At 55.0% G+C, this 25,569-nt stretch overlaps 3 protein-coding genes across 13 annotated transcripts; 1 reads left to right on the forward strand and 2 right to left on the reverse strand.

Annotated features, from left to right (window-relative positions):
• Positions 1–1,613: 1,613 nt before the first annotated feature.
• Positions 1,614–10,483, reverse strand: CHRD (chordin). 8 transcript variants are annotated; one of them, XM_036122526.2, is made up of 23 exons: positions 10,322–10,483; positions 9,963–10,066; positions 9,331–9,460; positions 9,055–9,183; positions 8,865–8,964; positions 8,666–8,753; positions 8,160–8,301; positions 7,901–8,041; positions 7,735–7,817; positions 7,511–7,658; positions 7,255–7,361; positions 7,030–7,149; positions 6,264–6,420; positions 5,702–5,922; positions 5,128–5,241; positions 4,541–4,813; positions 4,354–4,447; positions 4,182–4,238; positions 3,791–3,894; positions 3,235–3,337; positions 2,577–2,731; positions 2,307–2,406; positions 1,614–2,074 (listed from the first exon to the last, which is right to left on the reverse strand). In XM_036122526.2, the coding sequence occupies exons 1-23, from the start codon at positions 10,467–10,469 to the stop codon at positions 2,022–2,024; spliced, it is 2,871 nt and encodes a 956-aa protein (XP_035978419.1). In that variant the 5' UTR covers positions 10,470–10,483; the 3' UTR covers positions 1,614–2,021. The 8 variants fall into 8 exon arrangements, 4 of the variants coding, with proteins under 4 accessions (XP_035978419.1, XP_035978417.1, XP_077924343.1 ...); XM_036122524.2 differs by having other exon boundaries at positions 1,614–2,077; XR_004926621.2 differs by lacking the exon at positions 2,577–2,731.
• A 991-nt stretch (positions 10,484–11,474) lies between these two features.
• On the forward strand, positions 11,475–17,796 carry THPO (thrombopoietin). The gene is given in 7 exon segments (XM_078068224.1): positions 11,475–12,711; positions 14,001–14,158; positions 14,398–14,525; positions 14,813–14,899; positions 16,410–16,577; positions 16,820–17,347; positions 17,349–17,796. Coding segments are annotated over 6 exon segments (1,059 nt in total). The 5' UTR covers positions 11,475–12,711; positions 14,001–14,145; the 3' UTR covers positions 17,484–17,796.
• Positions 17,797–20,853: 3,057 nt separating this feature from the next.
• POLR2H (RNA polymerase II, I and III subunit H) lies at positions 20,854–25,563 on the reverse strand. 4 transcript variants are annotated; one of them, XM_078068227.1, is made up of 7 exons: positions 25,402–25,563; positions 25,169–25,294; positions 25,005–25,077; positions 23,177–23,260; positions 23,000–23,093; positions 22,370–22,453; positions 20,854–21,214 (listed from the first exon to the last, which is right to left on the reverse strand). In XM_078068227.1, coding segments are annotated over exons 3-7 (381 nt in total). In that variant the 5' UTR covers positions 25,006–25,077; positions 25,169–25,294; positions 25,402–25,563; the 3' UTR covers positions 20,854–21,096. The 4 variants fall into 4 exon arrangements, with proteins under 4 accessions (XP_077924353.1, XP_035978415.1, XP_035978413.1 ...); XM_036122522.2 differs by lacking the exon at positions 25,005–25,077; XM_036122520.2 differs by lacking the exons at positions 25,005–25,077; positions 25,169–25,294.
• Between the last annotated feature and the right edge of the window lie 6 nt (positions 25,564–25,569).

Raw genomic sequence — 25,569 nt, forward strand, 5'->3', positions numbered from 1 at the left:
CAGGGCTGGCCTTCCATGGTCACCACGCCACCTTTCCGGGGCTCGGCAGGGCCTGGGGACTAGCCAGCCCTGGGGGGGGGATGCAGGCTATGGTGGGAGAGGTGTTTCAGGAACTGTTGTCTGAGGAGAACACTGCTCTGCCCCGGCACCCGGCTGCCATCCTCCGACGCCGCTCTGAAGCCCTGATGGGTCCTGCGGGACAGGGTCCCGGGGGCAAGCCCATCGAGCCACCCTGTGGACGCTCGCTGATTCTGCCCTTCCTCCCGTCTTGTGAGCATCGGTAGCAAATTCAGGTCAAATTGAAGGATCCAAATTTCCTTTTCAACCCTTCTTCCCTCGAAACTCCCTCGCCAGGGAGGACAATACTGTCAGCACATCCATTTCTGGGCCAAATCCTCCATCACCCCACACCTGGCCCTGTACTCTGTTCCCTGCGTTCAGCCCCGTGGCAACACTGCTGCTTTGTCTTCCCGATCTGACCCTCACGATCCGCCCCCCGACAGCCGGGGCTCTGGGCCAAGTCCAGTTTTCCCCATCCTTATCCTCCCTTCGTCTCCAACCAGCCTCCCCACTCCCCCTGGGCATTCAGCAGAACATCTCTTAATTGAAACCCTTGGCCACACTCTTCCCCAGACTGCTCCCTGCCTTTCATTTCAAACCAGCTCCGGGAACCCTAGCTCATCACAGTGCCTTTCCTACTAACGTGCGCCGGGCACAGAGCTGCGATTGCCACAGGCTCTGACCGACTCCTGTGAGCGAGATGGCAGATTTACAGAAAGGAAACAGGGACTCCGGAAGGTTCAGTAACTCAGCTAGTTAACAGCAGAACTGGAGCTTCCACGGGCGAAGACAATAATAACGTCTTAAGCACGCACGGCATGCCTCGCCCTAGACAAGAAGCCTGTGATTGCCCTTTCGCAGTAGCCGGCTAGGTCATAAAATGCCATACTCACATTATCCCACGTTGTTTATACAAAAGACAGATCTGCAGGTACATACATTGCTAGCTCTCTATGCTGACACTCTTCTTTCCCTCGCGCCCCCCAGCCCCAGCTCCGTGGGCATGCCCAGTCGCTGATGGCAGGAAGGGGGAGGCAGGGGCAAGGGTCCTATCTTATTCTGTACATCACTTGGTTCCAAGATAAGCTCAGCCAAGAATGGGGCCAGGGCCGATTCCAGTCCACTCTGATCCAGATTTGCCCCCGAACTGGTCTGGAACACAATTCATTTCCAGGAAAGAATAACAGGGGCGTGGTTGCCTCCCTTGAGACAAAGATGTTCGAGGCTGGTGGCACTTTTGTTTCTCTCTTTGGAGCCATTTCAAACATGGGGTCAGCAAAATGCCAGCCACGGGTAGGCCAGGGGAAACCACACTTGTGTCGGGCTGCCTGAGTTCTTGAGGCTCTGGTCCACGTCAGTGACAGTCCCAGGCCCCACCATGACATCCGGGCAGGCCAGCCAAAAACAGTGCCGCCCCTCTCCCTCTCCGGTCTCTTCACGCTCCCCAAGGCTCAGAGGGAAGCCCCTGGAGCCAGGGCTCCAACTCTCAGGCTTTCTCCACTGGGGCCGACTCAGGTCCCTGATCACACACAAAAAGACAATTTTAGCCTTGAGACTGGAAAAAAAAAGTTTTTAATAAATACAAAAATCTCCAATAATGACTCTGCTCAGCTCAGGGGCAGCAGGAGTGAAGTGGGGGGACCCTTGGTGCTGAGTGAGGATAAATTAAAAATCCCAACAAGCCAGTGACATTATGTACAGAAAGAAAGGGGTTGGGTTTCCAAGGCAGTGGCTGGAGGGTGACAGGGCAGGAGTCGGAGTGGCCGTGGCCTTGGTCTGCCCTGGCTGCCCCTTCCCCTCGTGGAGGTGTGGTTCCCAGAGGTAGTGGGGGGAGGGAGAAGAGGCAGAAAAGAGGGGCCAAAGGCACTGGGTTTCCCACAGGGGAACGCAGGGTCCTTGGCGCCAGTCCTTCCCCCAGCCCAGGCCCCGTCCTCTTGGTCATGCGGCCTTCTGGCTGCTCCCTAGGAGCCTTCGGCTTCTTTCTCCAGCTCTGGAACCGTCCTGGTCTCTGGGGCTGCTGGAGACAGAAGGGAGTAAATTTTGGAGCTGTGTGACCTTAGCCTAGCTGCCTAATTCCTCTGAGCTTCAGAAATCTCACTTGTAAAGAAAGAGTAAGCAATACCAAGTCCACAAGGCTGCTGTGTGGTGGAAAGGAACGGCACCAGTGAAGAAGATGCGCGGCTCCTGACAGGTGGCAGGTGCCGCCTTCCCTCCCCAGGCACCCCACGGACAGCCCCCTCACTTACGCCGCCGGGGTGCGCAGTGGGGGCAGCAGCGACTCTCCTTCCCTGGACCGCAGGACAGTGGCAGTGAACAGTCATCCCGCTCACAGTGGGGCACCCCTGCCTGGTGCAGGACAGAGCGGATTTGGAGGGTACCCAGAGGCACAGGGACACAGCAGCCTTCAGCCTCTTCAGGGAAGCCCACTCCCAGGAGCCTGCCCTCCCCGGAAAGGTCTCCCCACTCTAGGCCAGGCCCCCGATGCCCACCTCACACAAAGCGCACTCCCCACTCACCCCACATCTGCAGGTGATACAGCTCATCTCCCCAAAGGGAGGCACCGAGGGGTGCCAGCTCTGGCTGTCTGGGAACCACTGCCCTGCAAAACGGCAGCCCCGGGGCCCATCGGCCTGCATGGGGTCCCCCAACTGGGGGTGGGCCCCTGACCCCACTGTTGGAAGGGAGGGAGGGAGGGAGAGCTCAGCAGATGTGAGTTCTGTGAGGGCCACCCAGGTTTTATTTGTCTTTGAATCTCCAACACCTAGCAGTTTCTGACACTTAGTAGGTGACAAATTTGGATGAGAGGATGGATGGATGGATGGATGGATGGCTGGATGGATGGACGGATGGGAGGATGGGAGGAAGCATGGACGAATAGATGGCTAGAAGGTTGATTTGAAGGAAGGGAGGAAGGGAGAGGGGGGAATGGATGGATGGGGCAGGAACTGGAGCCCATCTTAGCCCACTAATAAACCCATGCACATTCTTTCCAAATGCATTTAGAGCCCTGCCTCCAGGCTAGGCACAGAGCAGTGCTCAGTAAATGCTGAATTAGCTGAGAAGTCCCTTCCATCCACCTTCACTGTGCATTCCCTCACTGTGCATCCCCTCACCTAGGACAAGGCAGCGAGGCACCTCATCCGCCCCAGGAAGCCTCTGTGCCCACCCCCTCACCTGGACACTGTTTGCAGCAGTCAGTGGGGTTGGCACGGACGGGCTGGGCGCAGGCTAGCCGAGGACACTGCACCTTCTCACAGTGCACCTCTCCAGTGCCCCCCTGTAGGGATCCATTGAGGGAGGGTGTCAGAAAGGAAAAGGAGCCTCCTGCTTCCTCCCTCTCCTTTTCCATCCCTCAAATGTCATACTGCCATGGCCCTTCACTCAGAGGCCCCGGACTGGTGCTTTATAGACCCGAACTCAATGTTCATGGTAGCCCTGCAACACAGCTGCTCTCCTATCTGCTCAGAGGAGTGGGAAGGGGAGCTCGGGGGGGTACAGAAATTGCCAGGGCTATACGGAGCGAGTCAGCAGGCTGAGCCAGAATTCACACCCACGTCAGCCCTTCCCTTTTCCTGCAGGAAGCTGACTCTCAATGCTCAAAGGACTTTTCATAGTGCTTTCATCCTTCAGCCTTCCTTACACAGGCTGGGCTTTCCTCTTCTGGCAGCCCCCTCCCCATCTCTGCAGACCCTGCTGGGTTATGGCACCAGAGAGGGTTGGGCGGCCATACCTTGCAGGTGCAGACAGCACACTTAATTAAGCCAAATGGGGGCACGACGGGGTGCCACCGGGTACCCGCTGCCCGCCAGCTCCGGTCACCATCAAAATAGCAGCCTGGTTGGGGTGGGGGGGGGACAGTGCCCAGCTGCCATGAGTACTGAGCTCATTGGCTGGGCCCACAATCAAGGCTGGAGTCTCAGGCCAACCCCACACTAGTCTAACCCCAGGGCCCGTTTGTGGACCGATGACTCTAATGAAGCCTGTCAGATGTCATTTGGAATCTGTGCCCCTCAGCCTCCCTCTACTCCCCCCATATATATTCTCACCCTTTTGTCCCCCTCCTGGTCCCACCCAACAGCTCCGCTGGATTCCCCACCCCTGCATGCAGACTTCCAGCTCACCCTCTCCAGGGTCTCTGGTCCGTGAGAGCCCAGGCAGGTCTCTGACATCTTGTTTCTCTGTGGGGCCAGAGAAATAGTGAAGGCAGGGGATGACCACGCTCCTGCCCCCGCAGAGGCCTCATCCCCCACGGTGGCCCTTCCACTACCCCCTCCACTCAGGCAGGACACTCACCCGGGCACACGGGGCAGCACTGGTCCGGTGCCTGCACCGGGCTGGGACAGCTGGGCGGCGGGCACACCACGGGGTCACAGATCACCGTGCGTCTCTGCAAAGAGAGGTGGGGGGTGGGGGGTGGGGGCTTGACTGGGACCCTTGCCCCAGAACCCAGACCTCAGTGCGCCCTTCGGCGGCGTCTTACCTGGCAGGTGCACAGCGAGCAGAGCGGGTCATAGTTAGGCGCCCAGCGAGCCCCATGGGGGCGCTGCTGCCCCTCGAAGTAGCAGGTGTTGGGGTCTCGCGGTCGCCCCGTGCCGCCGGGTTTGGCTGGCGCGGGGGTGTCCGGGCCGAGCACAGCGGGCAGCGCAGGCAGGGCGGCGGCTGCTGCATCCGGAGCCCCGGGCGCCCACGCTCCCTCGGCCCCCGCCGCCGCCAGCCGCAGGCCGCCCACCTCGCATTGGTTGGCGATGTGCACCTGGGAGGAGAGGCGGGTTGAGGCAGCGTCCGGGGCTCCCGTTCGTGTCTCCACCAGCCGCCGCCAGCCCAAGACACCTCCACCTCTGAGCAGCCCTGCGCCCCGGGAAGATGCTAGTAGGCCAGCAATCAGCCAGCAACCAGGGCCAGGGTGGTCTGCTGCCAGCCTGGTCGTGGACCTTGTCGGGCTTCATCCTCCCAACCAGCCAGGTGATACCACCACCGCCAGGGCTCAGAGAGCGCAGTGACTCAGGCAAGAGCACACCATGCCAGCCCAACTCGGCACCTCCCCAGCGGCCCACACTGCCCACCTACCTGCCCCCGGAGCTCCCCTTGGGGGCTCCCCTTGGTGGTGATCAGCAGGGAGGCGGTGCCCTGCGCCAGATGCCGCAGCAGCTCAGGTTCCAGGTCCTTCACCACGCCCTGGGCCTGTGAGAGACAGGATAAGGGATGGCAACAAGGCGCTCTAGGGCTGTGCCTACCGTGCTCGATTCGCAGATGAGAAACTGAGGCATGGGAGGTGAAATAAGGTCTTCAGGAAAGTGAACCCATTAGTGGTGGTGTGAAGCTCAGAAGCCAGGTCTCTCTGACTCCAAGTCCCTGGCAGCCCACCCCATTGGAGGGGGCTTGCTCCATCCCACCTGCTCCTCTGGAGGTCCCGGGCGTTACATACTATCTAAGAGATCCGGCCAGAGAAGGATGCAGGAAGGAGAATGGACACTAAAAGGCTGAGTCAGATTCATAGCCAGGGCTGTCTGACTCCCGAGCCCAGGTCAGCTCTGCCACGCCAGGCTACCTGCTCTCGACCTCCCCCACCACAGGCCCGCACAACCCTCCATGCTTAAAAAAGCAGATCTTTTCCAAGCTGCCTTCACCGTCACGTCCTCACCTCTGGGCCATAGAATCCCTTCAGCAGCCGCCGGGGCCCTGGCATCCCAGGAGGCCCAAGGAGGTGGGCCGTGACAGTGCCCTGTTCTGAGCCACCAAGCCCAGCCAGCAGCACTTCATAGTGCAGGTGACAGTGGGTATCCAGGGAGAGCCAGGCATGTCCTGCTGCCTGGCTCTGCACAGGGGGTAACACCAGGGCTCCTGCCAGGGGCACGGGCAGTGCTGGATCCAGACAGAGGAGAGGGGACAGATGAGGAAGTGGCCTAGAGCAGCTACTCCCTTCTTCCCAGTATTCCCCCATCTCCCCCGTCTTCCCCCGACACGCATTCCACACGTGGGCAGACACTGTCCACAGGCACAGGGCTGGGGGGCAGCAAGTTTTAGACCCCTGCACCACGGCCACGGAGAGGGTCTCCCAGCAGGGCCACCCTCTACAGCCCCACCTTCTCCAGATGCCAACCTGGGGCTCAGGCACATAGAAAGATCCACCAAGCTCTGGCACCCGGCACCCGAGTCCCCGACTCGAGGACATCAGAGGGCGGGCGAGGCCCTGAGGCACTCACTCTCATGGCGGGCGCTGTGTCCGCTATAGGGCAGGGCAGCCACGTGCCCCCGCAGTTCTCCATCTGGGAAGTCCTTGGTGCCCACGTTCAGGAACAGCTCATTCTGCAGCAGCATATGAGCCCCTCGGGCACCCAATCCAGGGCAGATCCCCACAGCCTGGGGGGGTCAGGGAAGGATAAGCCCCAGCTGCAGCCTGCCAGATTCCAGATGAACCCCTCCTCAGCTTTCACATAAGCCCAAGATTCTGGATGCCTTTCTGTGTTTTGTGCCCCCGTCACACCCAACACACACACGCATAACTTGATAGCACCTCGCAAGCCCAGGTTCAAGTCCCTCCTCTGCCACTTCCTACCTATGTAACAGTCTTGAGGAGTTATTTAACCTCTCGGATCCTTCACTTCACCGTCTAGAAAATGGGAACCATGAGGGCCAAAAATAATGTAAGAAAGGCAATCGGTGCAGTATGCGGCCCAGAGAAAGGCTCAGTAAGCGGCACTCATTGTTACCACATTTTTAATTACATGGTCTCCCTGTCCAACTCCTCCTCCCATTTGATGTGACATTGCTGAGGACGGGGGCACATCTGATTTTCTTCGTATTCCAGTCCCTAGCCTGAGGCTCCCTAAAAATGTGTCCAGGGAATCAGTGTGTCAGTGAGAGAAGCTGTTAGCGAGTGAATGACCCCGAACCTCCCTGCTCATCCAACCCGGCCGTCCACGCCCCTGGGCACGAGCCCTGTGGCCCGGCTCTGCCGACAGCACTCACTGTGTGTCCTCCCGGCTGGAGGCCGGCCATGTGGCACAGGACAGTGCGCTGGTTTCTCCGCTGAGGCTTGGTCTCCAGCGTCATGGCCACCACCTCACTGCCTGTACCCACCACTTGCACCTGGGGGGCAGGGTGGGGGAGGACAAATTGGAGTGGCTGAGAAGGCCGGAGGCCCGAACCGTGCGGGCCAAAGCCCCTCTCACCCGTGCAGCTCCTGACTCTCACCTGGTAGATCAGGGAGCCATTTCCTAGCAGCGTAAGGCTGGCTGAGCCAGCTGCACCCGTCTGAACAGGGATCAGGGCATCGGCCCCGCAAAGGACACTTTGCAGGACTGCAGGGGGACAAGAAAGGTGGAGGCAGGCTTGCCCCATGGCTGCTCATCCCTCCCCAGCCCCCACGATTCCCCCCATACCCACCCTGGCCATGTGTCTGTGCCTCTCAGTGTTATGTGCCCGGGGGGCCAGCCCCACCCCGCCTCACCGTCGCAGCTCTGCCTGGCAGCGATGTGTCCGCTGATGCGCGGCGCTGGCCCACCTGCCCTCTCCAGGGCCATCTGCAGCTCCCCCAGCACCAGCCAGTCCATCTCCTGGGCCGTCAGGTTGGGCAGCACCTCGGCAAAGCCTGGCTCCTGGGGACAGAGCAAGGTATAGCGGGTGCAGCAGAAGGCCAGGGCAGGTGGCAGCAAGAGCCAGAGCCTCGCTCACCTGGACTGAGGCATTGGCCTGGAGCTCTCGAAGTAGCTGCCCCTGGTGTAGAATCTGGAGCCGCAAGGAAACCTGGGCTGGTCCTGCAATGGCCACACGTGTGGATGCCTCTGAAGGATCGGTGCCCTCCCTACCCTCCTCACGTGGCCTGCCCCATCCCACTTACCCCCACTCCTGGATTCCAGCAGTCCACGGAAGAGCAGCAAGAAATGCAAGGAGTCCTCTGTGTCGCTGAGAGTGAGTAGGGCGATGCCCCCTATGCCAGGCTGTGGGGGGCCTTCTAGGGTCAGGATGGCACTGAAGGTCTCTGGGGGAGGAGGAAGGACCATGAGAGCCCACCAGGAAGTCCCCTCCTCAGCCCACTCTGTTCCTGGGGATACAGAAGCCTCAGAACTTCACGTCCAGGGGCCATTTGCTCCCCTCACCTGCAGCCAGGGCCCGGTGTCGGATGAGAGGCCCCCAGACCTCCCCTGAAGGGTGAGTGGCTGTCACAAGTGCCACCTGCAGCTGTTCTGCCCTAAGGAGCCGCAGAGACAACCGAGGCACTGCCCGCCACACCCCACAGACCTGGAGCAGAGAGACAAGAAGGCCCTACTCAGACAGTATATGCGACACAGGCCCGCTGCGAGGCCCAGCTCTGGTGAGGAAGGAATACGGGAAGGAGCCCCAAGCCCTCCTAGGAAGCTTAGGAAGGGGGCCTTGGAGCCAGATGCCGGGGTCCAAATCCTGGCTCAACCACTTACTAGCTGTGTGACCTTGAGCAAATCACATTCTGCTACTGAGCCTCAGTTCCCTCATCTGTAAAATGGGCATCACAATGTCAGTGCCTTCCTCTCACTGGGCTGTGGTGAGGACCCACGGAGGCAATGCGGAGCCCGCTGGCGGTACAGGGCCCAGACTGGGTAAGCACTCGTAAATGGCATCATCTCACCAGGCCATCTCGCGGGGGGGCTGCAGGGTGCTCAAACAGGACGCTGCCAGCCGAGTCGGAAAAGCGGATTCGAGTGGGGCGGTCCAGCCTGGGAACGAGGGTGAGCTGAGCCTCTGCCAGGAGCAGCTCCTCCAGCCTCTCCCCACTCTCCTTCCCCAGTCCCCAGCTGACCCCTCCTCCCACCTTCCCCTTTTCTCACTGCCTGTAGGAGATGGAGAAACGCAAGCTAGAGCGCAGCAGAGACACTCGGGCCCGAGCCACGGCCTGCGACCTCGGCCCTGTCAGCAGCGCCACGAAGTCTGCGAGGAAAAGATGTGCCGGGGTGTCAGCGCCCGCTACGGCAGCCCGGCCCCGACCACAGCCCCAGCTCCCGCCTGGCCCATACCTACCCGTGTGGCCGTCCCCTCGCGCCCGATCCTCAGAGCCCGGCTCCCCGCGGTCGCTGTAACTGCGGTGCTCTGGGTCCCGCGGGTACTCGAAGGCCAGGCCCGTTGGCGGCCTCTCGGGAGCGCCGCGCTCTAAGCCGGGAGTGGGAAACCCGGGCTTCAGCTGGGCACGACGGGGGCCGGCTGGCCGCTCCGTCTGCTCCATCCGCGCCAGCCGCGGGGCTCAGGACCAAGCGTCACTGCCCTGCCTCCCTCCCCTCACCGCGGCGCCGGCCTTACCCTGGGGGCAGCTCTGGCAGCAGTGTCCCGGCAGCAGCCGCGGCTGCACGCACGCCAGGGCTGGGCACTCGGGTTTGATGTGCTTGCAGCTGACCCTGCCCGGGCCCCTGGCGCGGCGACCCCACTGAGGCTGCTTGCGGGGAAGACGGGAAAACCGAGTGAGTGCCAGACACCAACTGGTGGGACACCCCCCCCACCCCACCCGCCGGCCACCAGGGGAGAGTCATGGGACCAGAGCAAGGTCATCCCATGGAGTCAGACCGCTCTGTTTCTTAACAAGCTGCGTGACCCTAGACAAACTACTTAATGTCTCTGGGCCTTGGGGTCCCTATCTGGGAAATGGGGGAAGTAATAGTGTGTATCTAGCAGGATTATTCTAGGAGGTGAGAGACCGATGAAACCGTTGGCAAAGAGCCTGACACATAGTGGGTGGTCAATAACAGTCAACACCTGAGACTTGAATGGGGCGCTTCCTCTCCACTTTCTCCGCCAGGAACAAATACATATATATCTCCCAATACCTGCAGACTCGCTTCTTTCGGCTCAGCAGCTCCGAGTCCACTCCGACATGCCGGGGATCGAGCGCCCCCCCACCCGCAAGGGCCCCGGCCACGGCAGTTGGGTTCACTCACCGCCTCGCAGGCGCACAGCACGCAGCGCATCACCCCGAAGGGCTCCCCCAGGTCTGGGTGCCACGTCTCGTCCAAGGCATAGACCTTCCCGCCGAAGGAGCAGCCTGCGGGGACGGGCTTGGCTGGCGGCCGCTGTCCCGTTCCTGCGGTGCGCCCGCCCTGGGCGCTGCCGGCCGGGCCCTGGGTGTTCCCCGTCCCCCCCACCCCGGCCCCCCGCGCGACGCGCCCCGCGACCCCCGCCCACCCCTCCTGGCCGCCCGCCGCGCTGAGCCACCTGCGCCCGGCGCCCCCTCCGGGCGGGCGCAGACTTGCCCCGAGCCGGACTCTCTGCCTGCGCGTCCCCCGGGCCGCCCACCTACCTGCCGCTCCCCGAATGGGCAGCGGCTCCTTCTCGGGCCGGATGGGCAGCGCGGGGGGCTCGGGGCCGGCGCCGTGGGCCGGCGGGCAGCCGAGCAGCAGCAGCCCGAAAAGCAGCAGCGGGGCCGGCGGGGCCGGGAGGCTCGGCATGACGCGAACGGGACAGCTGGGGAGGCGGGAGGGAGGAGGGAGCAGGAGAGGGAGGAGGGAGGTGGGAGGAGGGCCGGGCCGGGGGCGGTACGGCGGGAGGGGGCCGGGGCCAGGGCCCGGGCAGTGCGGCGAGGGGCTCGTCGGGCGGCGGGAGTCGGCGCCGGGCCGGGCGGGGCGGGAGGAGCGGCCGGGAGGAGCGCGGGCGGGCGGGCGCTGACCCGGGCCGTACGCGGCTCTAGTGCCCCGGGCGCCGGCTCCGGCCCGTTTTATGCCCCGCGCCCGGCGCCCCGGCCGGGGGGCCTCCTCCTCAGCAAACGGGGCGGCGGCGGCGACTCGGCGAGGGGCCGAGCTGAGCCCGGGGGGTCCGGCCCAGCAGCAGCGGCCCGGATCGCGAGTGGGGGAGGGGAGGGAGGGGCTGGGACCGGGCAGGGGAGGAGGGAGGGGCTGGAGGGGAAGGGGGAGCGGAGGGGGTAGGGGGAGGGGAGGGACCAGGGGGCGCGAAGAGGGGAGAAGAGGCGGGTCTGGAGCCCCCCGCTGCTGGCGGCCACAGGGCGGCTGCACCAGGAGGTGCGTGTCCGGCCCAAGACGGGAGCCCCAGGCCAGGGAGGGGCAGAGGCTGGGCCTGAGGCCTGGGCCGGCCACTGGGCTAGTACTCGGTTCCTGCCGGAAAGATGAAGACTTGTCTTTTAAGGATGACAACGTGCAGGAAAGGCCCGTCAACTGATCTCCCCTACTGTAGGCCCACAGCACGTCTCAAACCCCACACCACCCGCCCTCACTGCCTGGCCTGTGGCCCTATCTCTTCCCAGAGGTCTTCCCTCACTCTACTGTTCCCTAGGACAGGGACTTAGCCAGAAAGAGGGTCCCCTTTCTGTCTGTGACAATGTTTCCCTCCCTACCGTAACCTGTCCCGCAGGCCCATCCAACCATCGCTGTCCCCAGCCTGACATCCTCTCTCACCCTCTTCCCTTCACCCCGGGGACCCTCTGCCTCTCCACCCCACCCCCAACCTCCTTTGTCTTGGTTTCCTGGTGATGACTGCCTCCCTGTCCCCTCCCACACCCATTCACCCACCATCCTCCCAACCATCCCAGCACCCTCCTTCCTAATCTTGGGAGGCATCTCATCTGGCTGAACTGGAGAATTCCGGGATCTAGGCCATACTCCTTAGCTGACAGCCCCATCCTTGGGAGGAGGAGCAGGAGAGGAAGAACTGGGGTGGGGGGTGATGGGAACAAGGTCAGGCCAGGAGGCCCCTGAGGACAGAGACTGCGAGGAGACTGGGATTGAGGGGAAAGCAAAGGAACTAGAACCAGGGCCAAAGGAAGAGGGGGGCCAGCAGGAGGTATTTGCGGGGGAGGTTCAGCAGCTGTCTTTCCTAAGACAGGGACACATGGGCCTGGTTATTCCTCTTGTCACATATGGAGTGGTAGGAGATGGAAGGGGGAGAAAGACAGGGCAAGCTCAGGAGAGCTTGGGCACAGAGGTAAGTGGCCTTAGCTGTCTGAGTCACCGGGCCCCCGGCAGAGGGGCACCTGAGCCCAGCCTAACCACCCTACAGACACCCCTCACCTTGCAGTCCTCTCAAATGGTCCAAACCCTTTTCCTATAACACTGACCAATGACAGGGTCATTCCCTAATACAGGCAATACCCACATTCCCACTGGGCAAGGGGGAATAAGACACGACCTGCACAGGATTATAGGAGAGAAAGGCAGGAAAGCAAGAGCCCTAGTGGGTCTCAGCAGCAGGTGTGTTGTCCAGGGAAAAGAAATTTGGCCAGTCAGGAACTGAACAACCCACCAATCTAAAACCAGAACCAGATCTCTGTGCCTCTTCCGCAGGAACAAAAAGATCCTGCCAGATTTCTCCTGGGGAAAAAAGCCCATCTCCTCCCCCCAGCCAGGTCCCAGGTTTCCCATCTCCTAGAAAAAGATGGATCCCCCTGTTGAAATCCTCCCTGTGGTGTGTGTGGGTGGAGGAGCTGGGCTCTGCTAGTGGACCATGGTCCAGGCAGGGGCTCCACGTTCAGTGCAGGTGGGAGGAGAAGGCGTCACTTCCGGGGGCCTTCACCAGTATCTGGTGGCTCCCTGCTCTCTGATTGGGCAGAAGTGTCCTGGGCAGGCCTGTGACCCTACTGCTGTGGAGGGGCTGTGCCCCAGCACTACGTGTCTCCCTACCCATCGGCTCCCCAGAGTGCTGCCTGCTGTGCACCTGGGTCCTGGAGCCCTTCTCTACCCGGTGAGTGGCAAGCAGGGTTTGGAGTTAAGTGAGGCTAGGAAGGATAGGAGAGAGGAATTGGGCTCACAGCTGGGGGAGGGGCAGGCAAACTGGAACCTACAGGCACTGACCTTTGTCGAGAAGCGTGTAGCCTTCCCAGAATGGGAGGAGCAGGACAGAGCAGGGGTAGGGGGTGGGGTGCTGGGTTCTGAGGGACTGATCACAGACTTGGAGGAATAGAGCCCTGTCCCGGCTGGCCCTAAGGAAAGCGGACGTGTGCCCCGGGAGAAAATAAGAAAGGTGGTGCATTTAGGGCTTAGGGCATATAGCATCAAGCCGGACACAGGCCCAATCCCCATTCTTACCCAGTCGTTCTTAGTTCGCTTATGGTTCTGAATCCTGGGACTGGGGAAGCTGGGCCCAAGGAGAGGGTTGTGGGAGGAGGGCTCATGCATGTTGACAGACCTACAGGAAATCCCAATATTGAATCAGGTGCAGGCCTCTTTGCACAACTTGTCAAAGAAGGAGGAGGCCATGTGGGGGGTCCTGTGAAGGAACTGGAAGGGGTCTGCTGAGGGGGCAGGGAGGAAGATGTGGGCTAGGAGATGGATACGGTGGGCGTCCAACGCGAGGTAACCACGTGAGGTGGGTGCCTCACTCAGCACGTACCGATTGCTGGGCAAATTGCCTCCGGTGGGAAGTCCCAGGACTGTTAGCCCCTCTCTCTGCCCAGATAACCCAGTATGTTAGAACTGGGAGTGCAAAGAAAAACTCCAAGAGGCTTATGGGTGGGGGTAAATGGAGAGAGAACGAGCGGTTAATTGCTCCCATACCACCTTCTCATAATCTTGTAATCACCAACCCCTAGTAGTACAGTTTTGTTTTCCCCAAGTCCCCTCCTCCGCCCCACTCCCCCGGCTACCCCTCAACACATTGCACATGTTTGCTAGCTCCTCACCCTCACCTTATATCCCGCTTTCCAACCTCTTCTCCCAGGCTTATGCCACAATACTCCTATTCCCTCTCCCCATCCCAGATTTTCTCTAACCAAACCGAGGTTGCTCAGAATTTGAGGCCAGTTAAGGGTGTGTGTGTGTGTGTGTGTGTGTGTGTGTGTGTACACGCGCGCTTGCGTATCTCTCGGCAGGGGCAGGGGCACTAGCCCCACGTCAGACTCACTGAGGAACCCTGACAAAGAGGAGACACCGCATGCCGCAGTCACAAGGAGACCTGGGAGCAGTCAGAGCGCTAGCAGTTCCGGGCTGGTCAGCATCTCATGCCCTCCCAGCAGCTATTCCTGTCACTTGCAGGATAGATTCCAGACCCTCTTCCTCAGCCCACCTGTGCCCCACCGTGCAAGAAGTGCCGGAGCCCAAGCCGCCTCCATGGCCCCAGGAAGGAGTCAGGGGAGAGGCCCCATCCAGGGAGCCGCTCCTACCAGACAGCCTGGCCAGAATGGAGCCGACTGGTAAGAACACACCTGCGGGACCTAGGGCCAAATCACAGCGGGGTTAAAGAGGAAAGAGAAAGGAGATGTGCTGCCTCCAGGGTAGAGGGCGGAGGGAACCCAATCTCCCAGGATTGAGGCCTCTGAAAGGTAAATTCCCTGGATTTCAGGTCTGGGTCCTAACTGGGAATTCCTGGACTACCACCTGACAATGATTTCTTCCTTATCCACCCTGTCAACCTCACTTCTCCTCATCTAAGAACTGCTCCTCGTGGTCATGCTTCTCCTAATTGCAAGACTGGATCTGTGCCTCCCGGCTCCTCCCGCCTGTGACCCCCGTCTCCTAAATAAACTGCTTCGAGACTCCCATGTCCTTCACAGCAGACTGGTGAGGATCTCCCAGCACTCTCCCCTCTATCCATTAACTCGTCAGATACCCCTCCTCCCATCATTCCCTCTCACCCCCGGACCCGATCACTGTTCTTCCTATATTGTCCTTGGTAAGACCGCACCTCCCCATCACCACTCTTTGATGAGGATGATGATTTGCAATCTAGTCCACTTTTAAAAGCTCTAGTCTGGACATATATTACTCCTGGTCACTGGGTCACCACCCCCCCTCCTTTATTTGAGCTCCCTTCTCCACCCCACCCCACCACCAATCTTTTTCACTAGAACCAGTGTCCAGACGTTAACCCTTTGTCCACACCTGTCCTGCTGCCTGCTGTGGACTTCAGCTTGGGAGAATGGAAAACCCAGAAGGTAAGAAAGCCATCCCTTCCTTTGGTTTCCCTAATTCCTGTCTTCATCAGTTTTCTACTGCTTTCCATGGATTCTTCAAAATTCCTGAGCTTCCTAAAAATATCTTACCTTGGGCTTGGCCACCCTAACCTAATCTACATTCCTCTATGATGATATCCTCTGGACAAGATGGCTTGCAGTCCCAGTATGTGAAAATAGATTCAAAGCTGAACACCCAGAAAAGCTGGATAGAAGTCTCTCACAGCCATGCCTTTGACCTATTCCCATGCAAACTTCTTAAGCTGGCATGAAGAAGTAAGACTGATCTGTCATCCCCAGATGACACAAAACTGGGAAGCAGAGGTAAAATAGCAAAAGATAGAATCAAGATTCACATTGCTGAAAGGCTAGATCAAAAACAAGGTAAAATTTAACAGAGATATACAAAAAATTCTACATTTACTCAAAGTAATGGAGTAAAGTCCTATTCCAGCTTTCAGGCCATAATGCCCCCACTTCCCCTTATATAAACTTCTGGCCCTAGAACTTACTATGAACAAGATCTGGGAGGATTGAGTTGACCTCAGACTTAGCAGGTAACACTATTAAAGCAGCTATTTTAAAAGCTAGTGATTCTAGGTGGCTTTAGATGTTTAGCATCCACCTTGTGGAAATATTCCTAAAAACCTTTAAGTGGCCTGCACTTAACAGTACTGAGTTGAGTACTGGATACCCTCCTCTAGACACATGCTAATTTATTCAGAGGGACCATATTAAACTAGCATGTGTCCAGAAGGAGGAAGCAACCTGAACAGTGAGAGGTTAGAAAACACATTCTGTGAGGAATGGCTTAAAAAAAAAGAAAAAAGAAAAAAGCCTGTCTGATGAGCTTGGAGAAAAGTTGTAATTCTTGTGGTATAGTTGGACGTGCTTTAGTCTGAGGCTCAGGAAACCTCCGGGGAGGGAGCACTCCTTGCAAGGTCAGCTCTTCTACCCTCAAGATCCCTAGAATCCCCTTTCTTCCCTCAGGTCTTGGGGGGGGGGGGGGGAACTGGGCCAGGGACGAAGGGCAATTCCTAGGGACCCCTTGCAGTTCCAGCTCTGCCATTGATCAGTAAGCCCCTTTCCTTCATCTTTATGATCTTTGTGATGGTCTCATCTCTCCGTTAAGTTTTTAAAAAATCATGATTCTAGGATTTTGTAGCAGAAAGAGTAGATTGGCAGCACTAGAACCGAGAGGTTAAAAACTATAATAGCGCAGATTCCAACGTAGAGTAAGGGGGAAAAAGAACTTTTCTGACTGAAATTAAGTGTAAGACCAGGCTGGGTTACCGGACACTGGAGTTATTCAAGCAGAGGCTGATGACCAATTGCCGGGAGACTGTGAAGGAATTCCTGGGCTGGGTGGGACCTTGGTCCTGTCCAATTCTCAGCTCCTATGATTCATTCCGCTGGCTACTCCTAGGGGTCCCCACCCGCTATTAGCATGCCCTTTGAAGTAGGCCGCATCTCCCTTCCATCTCTCTTGCAGGAGAAGACCAAGGCACAGGACATTCTGGGAGCCGCGGCCCTTCTGCTGGAGGCAGTAATGGCAGCACGGAGACAACTGGGACCCACCTGCCTCTCATCCCTCCTGGGACAGCTTTCCGGACAGGTCCGTCTCCTCCTTGGGGCCCTGCAGGGCCTCCTTGGAACCCAGGTAAGTAAGTCCTGAGTCAAGGGGACGACAGAAACTGTCCTTTGCTGACTCAGTCCCTTTAGAAGACCTGAGGGAAGAAAGGCGAATTCTGGGAATCCTGAGGGTAGCACAGCTGACCAACTAAGGAGTGCTCCCTCCCAGCCATAAAGTCTGGGTGCTGGCACCTTATCTTTCCCTGGAGACGAGGGACGGCATGATATCCGGCCCAGGTCTCTGGCCTCAGGCCCATCCTCTGCCCTCAGCTTCCTCCACAGGGCAGGACCACAACTCACAAGGATCCCAGTGCCATATTCCTGACTTTCCAACAACTGCTCCGAGGAAAGGTGCGCTTCCTGCTGCTTGTAGTAGGGCCCACCCTGTGTGTCAAGCAGGCCCTACCCACGACAGCTGTCCCAAGCAATACCTCTCTATTGCTCACACTGCACAAGCTCCCAAACAGGACTTCTGGATTGTTGGAGACAAACTCCAGTATCTCAGCCAGAACTACTGGCTCTGGACTTCTGAAGAGGCTGCAGGGATTCAGAGCCAAGATTCCTGGTCTGCTGAACCAAACCTCCAGGTCCCTAGACCAAATGCCTGGACACCTGAACAGGACGCACGGACCCTTGATTGGAACTCATGGACTCTTTCCTGGACCCTCACCCATGGCCCTAGGAGCCCCAGACATCCCTCCGGGAACTTCAGACATGGACTCCCTGCCCCCCGACCTCTGGCCTGGATATTCTCCTTCCCCAACCCATCCTCCTACTGGGCAATACACACTCTTCTCTCCTTCACCCACCTCGCCCAACCCCCCGGGGCCAGCTCCAACCTCCATCTCCTGACCCCGCTGTCCCAGCCAACTCGACCAGCCCTCCTCTAATTGCAGCCTACCCTCACTTCCAGAATGTGTCTCAGGAGGAGTAAGGTACCCCAGCCCTGCCAGCATCAGCACTGTCTCCATGTAAAGTTCCCTTTCCAGGAGGGGAGGCCCTGGGAGTCAAGTTGTACCAGATTTCCTGCTTTCACCTGAAACCCAAAGCCCTGCTAAAGGGGGATACACGGGACAGAAAAGGGGATCATTTTTCACTGTATATTGTAGAACTTCAGAAGCTATTTTTTTAAACTATCAATAATATTCACCAGAGCAGCTAGTTATCTTTGGTCTGTTTTCTGCACAAATTTACAACATACTAATTCTCTACGTGCTCTTTTGCATACAATTCTGCAAAGGGCTGGACCAGCCTGACTTCTGAACGGGGTAGAGACTGACCTTATGTTAGAAAACAGGGGAAAAAAGCTTTGGTTTTCTACTCAGAACTAAGGTTAGTCTCTTTATCCCGTTCGCTATCATTCTCAGTGGGACTCTGATCTCCTTTTCTAAGGAGATCCTTACTCTTGAAAAATGAATGAGAAGTAGTCTCTTAGAAGGGCTGTCTTTACACAATCAACAAAACTGAGCCTATATAAATAAAGAATAAATAAGAACACCCAAAAGCTAACTGAAAAGCAAGGGAAAAAGGTTCTTCAGGGGGCAATAGATCTCCCCCTTCCCTCCCCTCCAAAAAGTTAACAGGAAGCCTCGGAGAGCCTCACACCCCAGGTAAGGCCGTGCAGACAGTTCAGTCAAGACGAAACCTGGATGGGACAGCTGAGCAAACAGCCAGAGCTTCAGCAGCTCAGCAGGAAGCTTCACCACGCACGGGTTCCTGCCTCCCTCCTGTGGAGGTCAGGGGGAAGTGCAGGAAGTGGCAAGAGTCAGTCTCCCAGGGCTCACACAGCGGGAGGGACAAGTACAAGTTGAAGGCTCATTTCCCAATTCCCAGAAGTCCACGGTATCTAAAAAGCAACCCTATGTGACCACCATAAACTCTGCTAAGAATTCTCTGGAGAAGAAGCCCGGCTTATGGGGCTTTGCAAATAAATGCCACCGTGGTGCTTAGGAAAAGGTTTATGTTGCCCCAAACAAAAACTCCATTGCAAAGGTCAACCCTACATCTAGAGGCTCCCGTAGGAAAACTAACAGAAGCTTTTTCCTCTTCCCTCCCCTCTCAACTCCCCAAAGGAGAGGAAACACTACCATGTAAGTAAAAAAGCCAAGATCCCAGAGTTCCAAACACCGCCACAAATACCCCAGGACCAGTAAAGAAGAATGAAAGCCAGTGTGCCAAGAGCCTTATGTAGGTTACCTTTTATAGTGCTCGCACACCTCTATCAGGCTGGGGATGCTATCAGTCTCAGAGAAGCCAGGCACGTTCTCAGTGCTCACACAGCCTGTGAGCAAGAAAAGAAGAAACAGCCTGAGCTGACTAGAGCCCATACGGTCCCTAGGGTGGTGCACTGTCCAATAGATCACTCAGTGATTGTGCTTATTAGAAAAGATGTCCAAGTCCTGAGGGAGGAAATACATCAACAATTAAAGAGTTCTGAGTAGAAAACCAAAGCTCTTGGACGGGGTGACCAATTTAGACATCTCCAGGTGTTCTCCTTTCCCATCATGGACGGAACTGTTGCCATGGAGAAGGAATTGACAAATGCACAAAGCTCAAAAGTGTTGTTCAGATCTCAGAGGGTGTCAGTTTTTGCATGGGAGAAAACAGTTCTTCCACACTACCAATTCCAGCATGCTGTCAAGAGAACGGTAAGTGGAAATTGTAATCTACTGAAATACCAAACTAGGCTAAATGTAATAACCAAATGAAGAACTTTGTGGCCCATGAAAGAGTTAGTACCCGGGACAAGATATGCCAAAGGGACCAAAGGCAAAGGCTTCAGAGTTCTCAGCACAGTCAGATGAGAGACAAGGACGGCAAAACAGCAAGAAGTATACAGCCAGTAAGTTCCAGGCATCCAGGATTGGCATTTGACCTATTTTAGGGCAAATGCAAATAACTCATGGGCTTTTCCAGTGTGAACTAAGCTGTCCCTATTGAGAATCTAACCCTTCCCAAAACTTCGTCAGGCTGATTCTATCCCTTCTTCCCTTTCCACAAAATGCAAAAAACTGTTACAACCAGAACACCCTTCTATCCGACTGCATGCCAGTTCTCTCTTCTGCCACCCCAGGGCAGCCAGGATAGTGTGCTATGCTACCCCACAAACTATTACTGGGAATTAGGTTCTCCGACTCTAACCTAAACCCTTCTCAAACACCCCCAAAAATCTGACTCCATATAAAAGTTCTAGGAGTCCACAAAAATTCATCCCAACCCCCACTGCATCTTCTATCCCCCCACATAGTAAACCAAAGAAACACCTTTTCCTCTCCCCCCGCAGAGATCATTCATTTTCAGCCCATTTCCCTAAATACTATTTCTAACACCTCATGTAAAGACCTGAAAATGATGGGGAAGGAAACACCCCTGGGCATCCCAGCAGGGGTACAGGCTCCCCAGGCAAAGCCAGGAGATCAAAAGAGAAAACTCCTTAATACACACACTCGCCATCTTTCTGGATTGCTACCCTGAATTTCCCAGGGGAAATCAGAGTCCAGGATACTTTCTCAGAGACCTCGAATGCCAGACTGAAGAGCCAGCTCATATGCTGGAGTCCTAGTGAGCATCACCACTTCCTCAATTTTGTTCTTGCCCAGTTTTAAGTTAGTGACTGTAGTCAGGCTGCTCCATTGTCCTGGGTACTGCCACTGGACTGCCAACCTCATTGGTATTGCTGCCCCATCCACTGCACTGGTCTGTGCAGCAGCTGCCTGTTCAGTGTCACTGGTGAGAACCCCCACCCCCACCCACTTACCCTCCCCTCCAGGTCGCCAAGGGAATGTAGAGCAGACACCTAGCTCCTCCACCTGTTCCTACAACCACCAAATCTGCTCTTCCTACTCTCCTCGTAGTCAGGTCCCAAGCCGGCATCTAAAAGCCTCCACCCAAAGCTTCCACAAAAATGAACATTTCCAGGCTGTGCAAGTGACTCATTCAAATCAACGTGATCTGACTTCCTAAGAGACTGAAAGTGTTGGAAGGACACAAGCAGGGCTCCTTGCCAATTCAAAATTCTATGCCAAATGGGTGGTATCTTCCGGGGCTGGGGTGCCCTCAAGAGCCAAAAGCACAATACTCTCTCTCCCAGAGAGAAAATCACATTGGAGAATAAATGTTGGGGATAGTCAACCAGGAAGCTGAGATAACCCTAAACCCAGATACCGAAAGGTCAGAATAGATCCTACGTTGACATGTGATCATCTGGCTATGGGCCAGAAATACAATATACCACAGGCAAATTGGAAAAAAATGATTTTAGAGTAATGGAAAAGATTTTTTTTTTTTTAAGGTGGGGAAAAGAGTCTGAAAAAGTAAAGTTTAATTAAAAAATCATGTATACAAACAACTTCTGATTCCTTTTAAGCCCTCCCACTGGGTCTTTCACAGGCAAGTTTCCCATTGAGTCCAGACCACCTAAAGATGCACCCCCAGTGGCCAGCCAGCCAGCCCTTCCTGAACAGGTGGTCAGTAGTAACTGCTCCTCAGGCTCAAATGGATGTCCAAGTCCTGAGTGACTAAGCAGCAAGGTTGGCTTCCTGTGTGCTTCAGAAGGCCAGTTTCTTCATCAGCAGATAAACTCTGGAATCCACTTCAAATCCATGCAGGTTGTTGGCATCACCCTGCAGCCTCATGAGCAGGCCACCATAGGACACGTAGGCAGAGCTGAAACAGAAGGCCCCAGTCCCATGAGTTTAAGCTCTGGAGCGGCAGCGACCTAATGGCTCTCCATCCCAGCTTAAGAAAAAGAGGTACCCTTCTAGTGTTCTGTCATTAGGAACCAAAATTCAGACAAGGATGAATGCACAAATTTGTGCAAAGAAGTGTTCTTTTTATCAACAAGAGTGAAAAATGCTACACGCCCAGAATAATGGAAATGGTCAAATGAATTAAGATATATCCATTTACTGGAATGTTATGCAGTTATTAAAATGTTTAGGAGAGGGGCGCCCGGGTGGCTCAGTTGGTTAAGTGTCTGCCTTCGGCTCCAGTCACGATACCAGGGTTCTGGGATCGAGTCCCGCATCAGGCTCCCTGCTGAGCAGGGAGCCTGCTTCTCCCTCTCCCTCTGCTGCTCCCCGTGCTTGTGCTCTCTCTCTCTCAAATAAATAAGTAAAACCTTAAAAAAAAAAAAAATTTAAAAAAATGTTTAGGAAAAGCTTTAAACTGACATGGGGAAACCTGTTTTACATAACTTGAAGAAAAAGAGCAGAAGAAAACATTGTAATAAACGTGATCTCAAAGAAGAAAGTACACAAGAAAAAACCTAGAATATTTAAAAATGTTTATGTAAAAGATTCCCTCTGGGTATGGAATTATAGGTGACTTTTTTTGCTTCTTCACATTACTTCTCTGCTTTTCAAATTTCTTACAAGGGGCACATATTGTTTTAATAAAATTTTAAAGAAGAGAAAAAATAGTTGGGCAGGGAAACCAAAGAACTAGGGATTGGATTCCAGAGTAGCAAAACACACACACAAATAAACAAAAACAAAAAAGCCTAGCAGTTTAATCACTTAATGCTGCATCTAGTTCCTGGGGAAGAAACCTTCCTTTGCACTTCACAGAGCAAGATCATCAGTTTCTCATTTGGACCCTTGGGCCCCGAGGTCCCGACAAAGGGCCAAGTGAGCAGCCTACATTTCAGACTGGAAACTGTTCCCACAACAGTTTCTTTCTGGGTCCCACCTAGGTCTGAGGTGCTTGGGGAGAGAGACCCAACCCAGGAAACATGAAGCACGGCCCAGATTTTCAGAGCAGAGCTCAGGTTATCAGCACGGGGCTGGGGGGCAAGGGTTCTCCCAAGACCCTGGAACTTACAGACGCGTTGCTGCTTCAGTAGAAGTTTCGTCACCCTCAATTCTGTATACTTTCCCATACATTACATACTCAAACTGGTCGGCCCTGTGGAACAGTGGTGGCAAGGTTATTCTTCAAAGTAGTTAACAGTAATAAGAAGCCCTTTAAAAACGATAAATGGTAACTAAGTGTCAACATTCTAACAGACGTTTTCCAAACACAATGCCATTTAGTCCTCCCAGGGACTCTTTGAGCAAGGTGTGACCATCTGTACTTTCCTGACGGGGAAATCGAGGCTGCAAGAGGTTACGGCTATTCAATAAGTAAGTGGCAGGGCTGAGATTGGAACTCTAGTGGAGTTCCAAAGCCTTTCCATCACACCAAACTCTCTCCGAAGATGCAAGGCTCACACAGCCTGGGTCACTCAGTGGTCATCTCCTCAGCGATCAATAAGCTACAACCCACAAGCATGTCATCACTGCCCTGGATAAACACCTGGCTGTTTGAATTCTTAAGTGCAGCAATTTCCTTAAGGTTGCTCAGATTCTACTGATAATCATTTATTCCACAAATTAAATAAGGATCCTTCTATACCACTCATCTACTTAGTCCTCAGGCATATTTCAAGTACTCCCTTCTTCACTTCCTCACCTGGAAGGTCTATCATCTGTGGGGTTGTATTCACCGTCATCCAGGGTACCATCTTCATATAAGGTACTGGCTATGACCAATCGGAACTTGTCACCTGAAAATCATGGCAATATCTGAGGCTGAAGAACAGCTGGAATGAAAAAAAGCCTCCTGCAATTGTCTGTGTTCAATACTTACCCAAGTCCACAGGGTAAATCTGAATGTTTACATCTAAGATCAGGTCCATCTTGAAAGATTCACTCTCACAATGTAGTCGAGACACTGGAGGGAAGTAGAGAAAGAGTGGCGTAGGTAATTGCCAGGCCCAGGGCAGACCCTGCAGACCCCACTCTGGAGGATTATATGTAATTGAACACTCATTCTAACTCAGTCTGCATCCACTAGCCTCTCATCTGCTCCCAAAGAAGTGCAGACTCAATCAGAACCAGAAATGCCAGGAGGACAGGGGAGAAAACTATGGCAAGTGGACAGAATCTCAGAAAAGAATCAAAGGTCCTCTGGCAATAAATAATATCCAGGTTCTAGGCCTGCCTAGGTGATTAAGAAACAACCTGACTGAATGGCTAAAATTAACAAGTCAGGAAAGGACATATTGGCGAGGATGCGGAGAAAAGGGAACCCTCCTACACTGTTGGTGGGAATGCAAGCTGGTGCAGCCACTCTGGAAAAGTATGGAGGTTCCTCAAAAAGTTGAAAATAGGGGCGCCTGGGTGGCTCAGTCATTGGGCGTCTGCCTTCGGCTCAGGTAATGATCCCAGGGTCCTGGGATCGAGCCCCGCATCGGGCTCCCTGCTCAGCGGGAAGCCTGCCTCTCCCTTTCCCACTCCCCCTGCTTGTGTTCCCTCTCTCGCTGTGTCTCTCTCTGTCAAATAAATAAAATCTTTAAAAAAAAAAAAAAGTTGAAAATAGAGCTACCCTACAACCCAGCAATTGCACTACTGGGTATTTACCCCAAAGATACAAATGTAGTGATCCGAAGGGGTATGTGCACCCCAATGTTTATAGCAGCAATGTCCACAATAGCCAAACTATGGAAAGAGCCAAGATGTCCATGAACAGATGAATGGATAAAGAAGATGTGGTATATATACACAATGGAATATTATGCAGCCATAAAAAAACAAAAAACAAAAAAACCCCGAAATCTTGCCATTTGCAACGACGTGGACGGAACTAGAGGGTATTATGCTAAGCGAAATAAGTCAATCAGAGAAAGACAAGTATCATATGATCTCACTGATATGAGGAATTCTTAATCTCAGGAAACAAACTGAGGGTTGCTGGAGTGGTGGGGGGTGGGAGGGATGGGGTGGCTAGATGATGGACACTGGGGAGGGTATGTGCTATAGTGAGCGCTGTGAATTGTGTAAGACTGATGAATCACAGACCTGTACCTCTGAAACAAATAATGCATTATATGTTAAAAAAATAAAAGAAGAAGATAGTAGGAAGGGAAAAATGAAGGGGGGGCAAATCGGAGGGCAAGACGAACCATGAGACACTATGGACTCTGAGAAACAAACTGAGGGTTCTAGAGGGGAGAGGGGTGGGAGGATGGGTCAGCCTGGTGATGGGTATTAAGGAGGGCACGTTCTGCATGGAGCACTGGGTGTTACATGCAAACAATGAATCATGGAACACTACATCAAAAACTAATGATGTACTGTGTGGTGACTAACATAACATAATAAAATAAAATTAAAAAAAAAAAGAAACAACCTGACTTTGGGCAAGTTACTCATTCATCCAAAGGTTTTGTCTTTCTGTGCCAGGTTCTGTGCTGAGTGGATTATCAGTACTCCTAAGAACTGGTGTTTGTCTTGAAGAACGTCTCAGTCTCCAGGCAAAGGAAGAGACAGACACCAAGGAGGAATGATTACTGATCAATGACAGAATAAAGAGCTGTATAGCAAGCAGGCAATTCTAACTCTGAGAGGACGTCACAAAGAGCTAAAGATTCTTAGGACAATAGAAGAATATAGGCTCTGAAGTCGGAATTACTCACTGTGCAGCCTTGGGTAAGTTACTTAACTTCTCGGAACAAAATGGATTAAGACACCAACTACCTCATGGTGGCTCTTGAAAGGAATAGGTAGGACAAAATGTATGTAAGGTGCACGATACAGCGCCTACCACAGAGTGGGGAGCGATTAGAAAAATGCAGTTTACCAGCACCATGAGAAAAGGCCACCCAGGCACAGGGCACAGCCTGTGTGAAGCCAGGCCGAGTTCCGGAGCCTCCGTGTTCCCATCCATACAATGTTTCCCGAGGGAGATTCCTGTATCAGGAACTGCCTGTAGGGGCAGGCCACGTGGGTTGGGTGGACAAAGGGCCCAGGGGCGTGTCCCCGAGGCGGTTAGCCCCTTCCTCTAAACCGCCCCTAAGTCTACGTACACCTTACCTCGGTCAAACTTCTTGCCCTCCGGGTCAATGTCTTTCACATCAAAAATATCCTCAAACAGGATGCCCGCCATGGTGAGGTGGCCACGAGAGTAGCAGAGGGGCTGGGAGCGGGACCACGCCTAGGGGTACGCGCTCCCCCTCGCGTGGAGAAAAGGAGAGAAGACGG

The sequence above is a fragment of the Halichoerus grypus genome, chromosome 1, assembly GCF_964656455.1.
Source record: "Halichoerus grypus chromosome 1, mHalGry1.hap1.1, whole genome shotgun sequence".
NCBI classification, from domain to species: domain Eukaryota; kingdom Metazoa; phylum Chordata; class Mammalia; order Carnivora; family Phocidae; genus Halichoerus; species Halichoerus grypus.

Coding starts and splice junctions, on each gene's coding strand:
- POLR2H (XM_036122520.2), bottom strand. CDS start 25,474: ATGGCGGGCATCCTGTTTGAGGATATTTTTGATGTGAAAGACATTGAC. Junction 22,454..22,999: donor ACAGATGATAGACCTTCCAG/GTGAGGAAGTGA, acceptor ACTGTTCCACAG/GGCCGACCAGTTTGAGTATG. Junction 21,215..22,369: donor ACTGAAGCAGCAACGCGTCT/GTAAGTTCCAGG, acceptor CTTCTGTTTCAG/CTCTGCCTACGTGTCCTATG.
- CHRD (XM_036122524.2), bottom strand. CDS start 10,469: ATGCCGAGCCTCCCGGCCCCGCCGGCCCCGCTGCTGCTTTTCGGGCTG. Junction 9,461..9,962: donor TGCTGTGCGCCTGCGAGGCG/GTGAGTGAACCC, acceptor CCCCGCAAGCAG/CCTCAGTGGGGTCGCCGCGC. Junction 4,448..4,540: donor GCTCGCTGTGCACCTGCCAG/GTAAGACGCCGC, acceptor CTCTCTTTGCAG/AGACGCACGGTGATCTGTGA.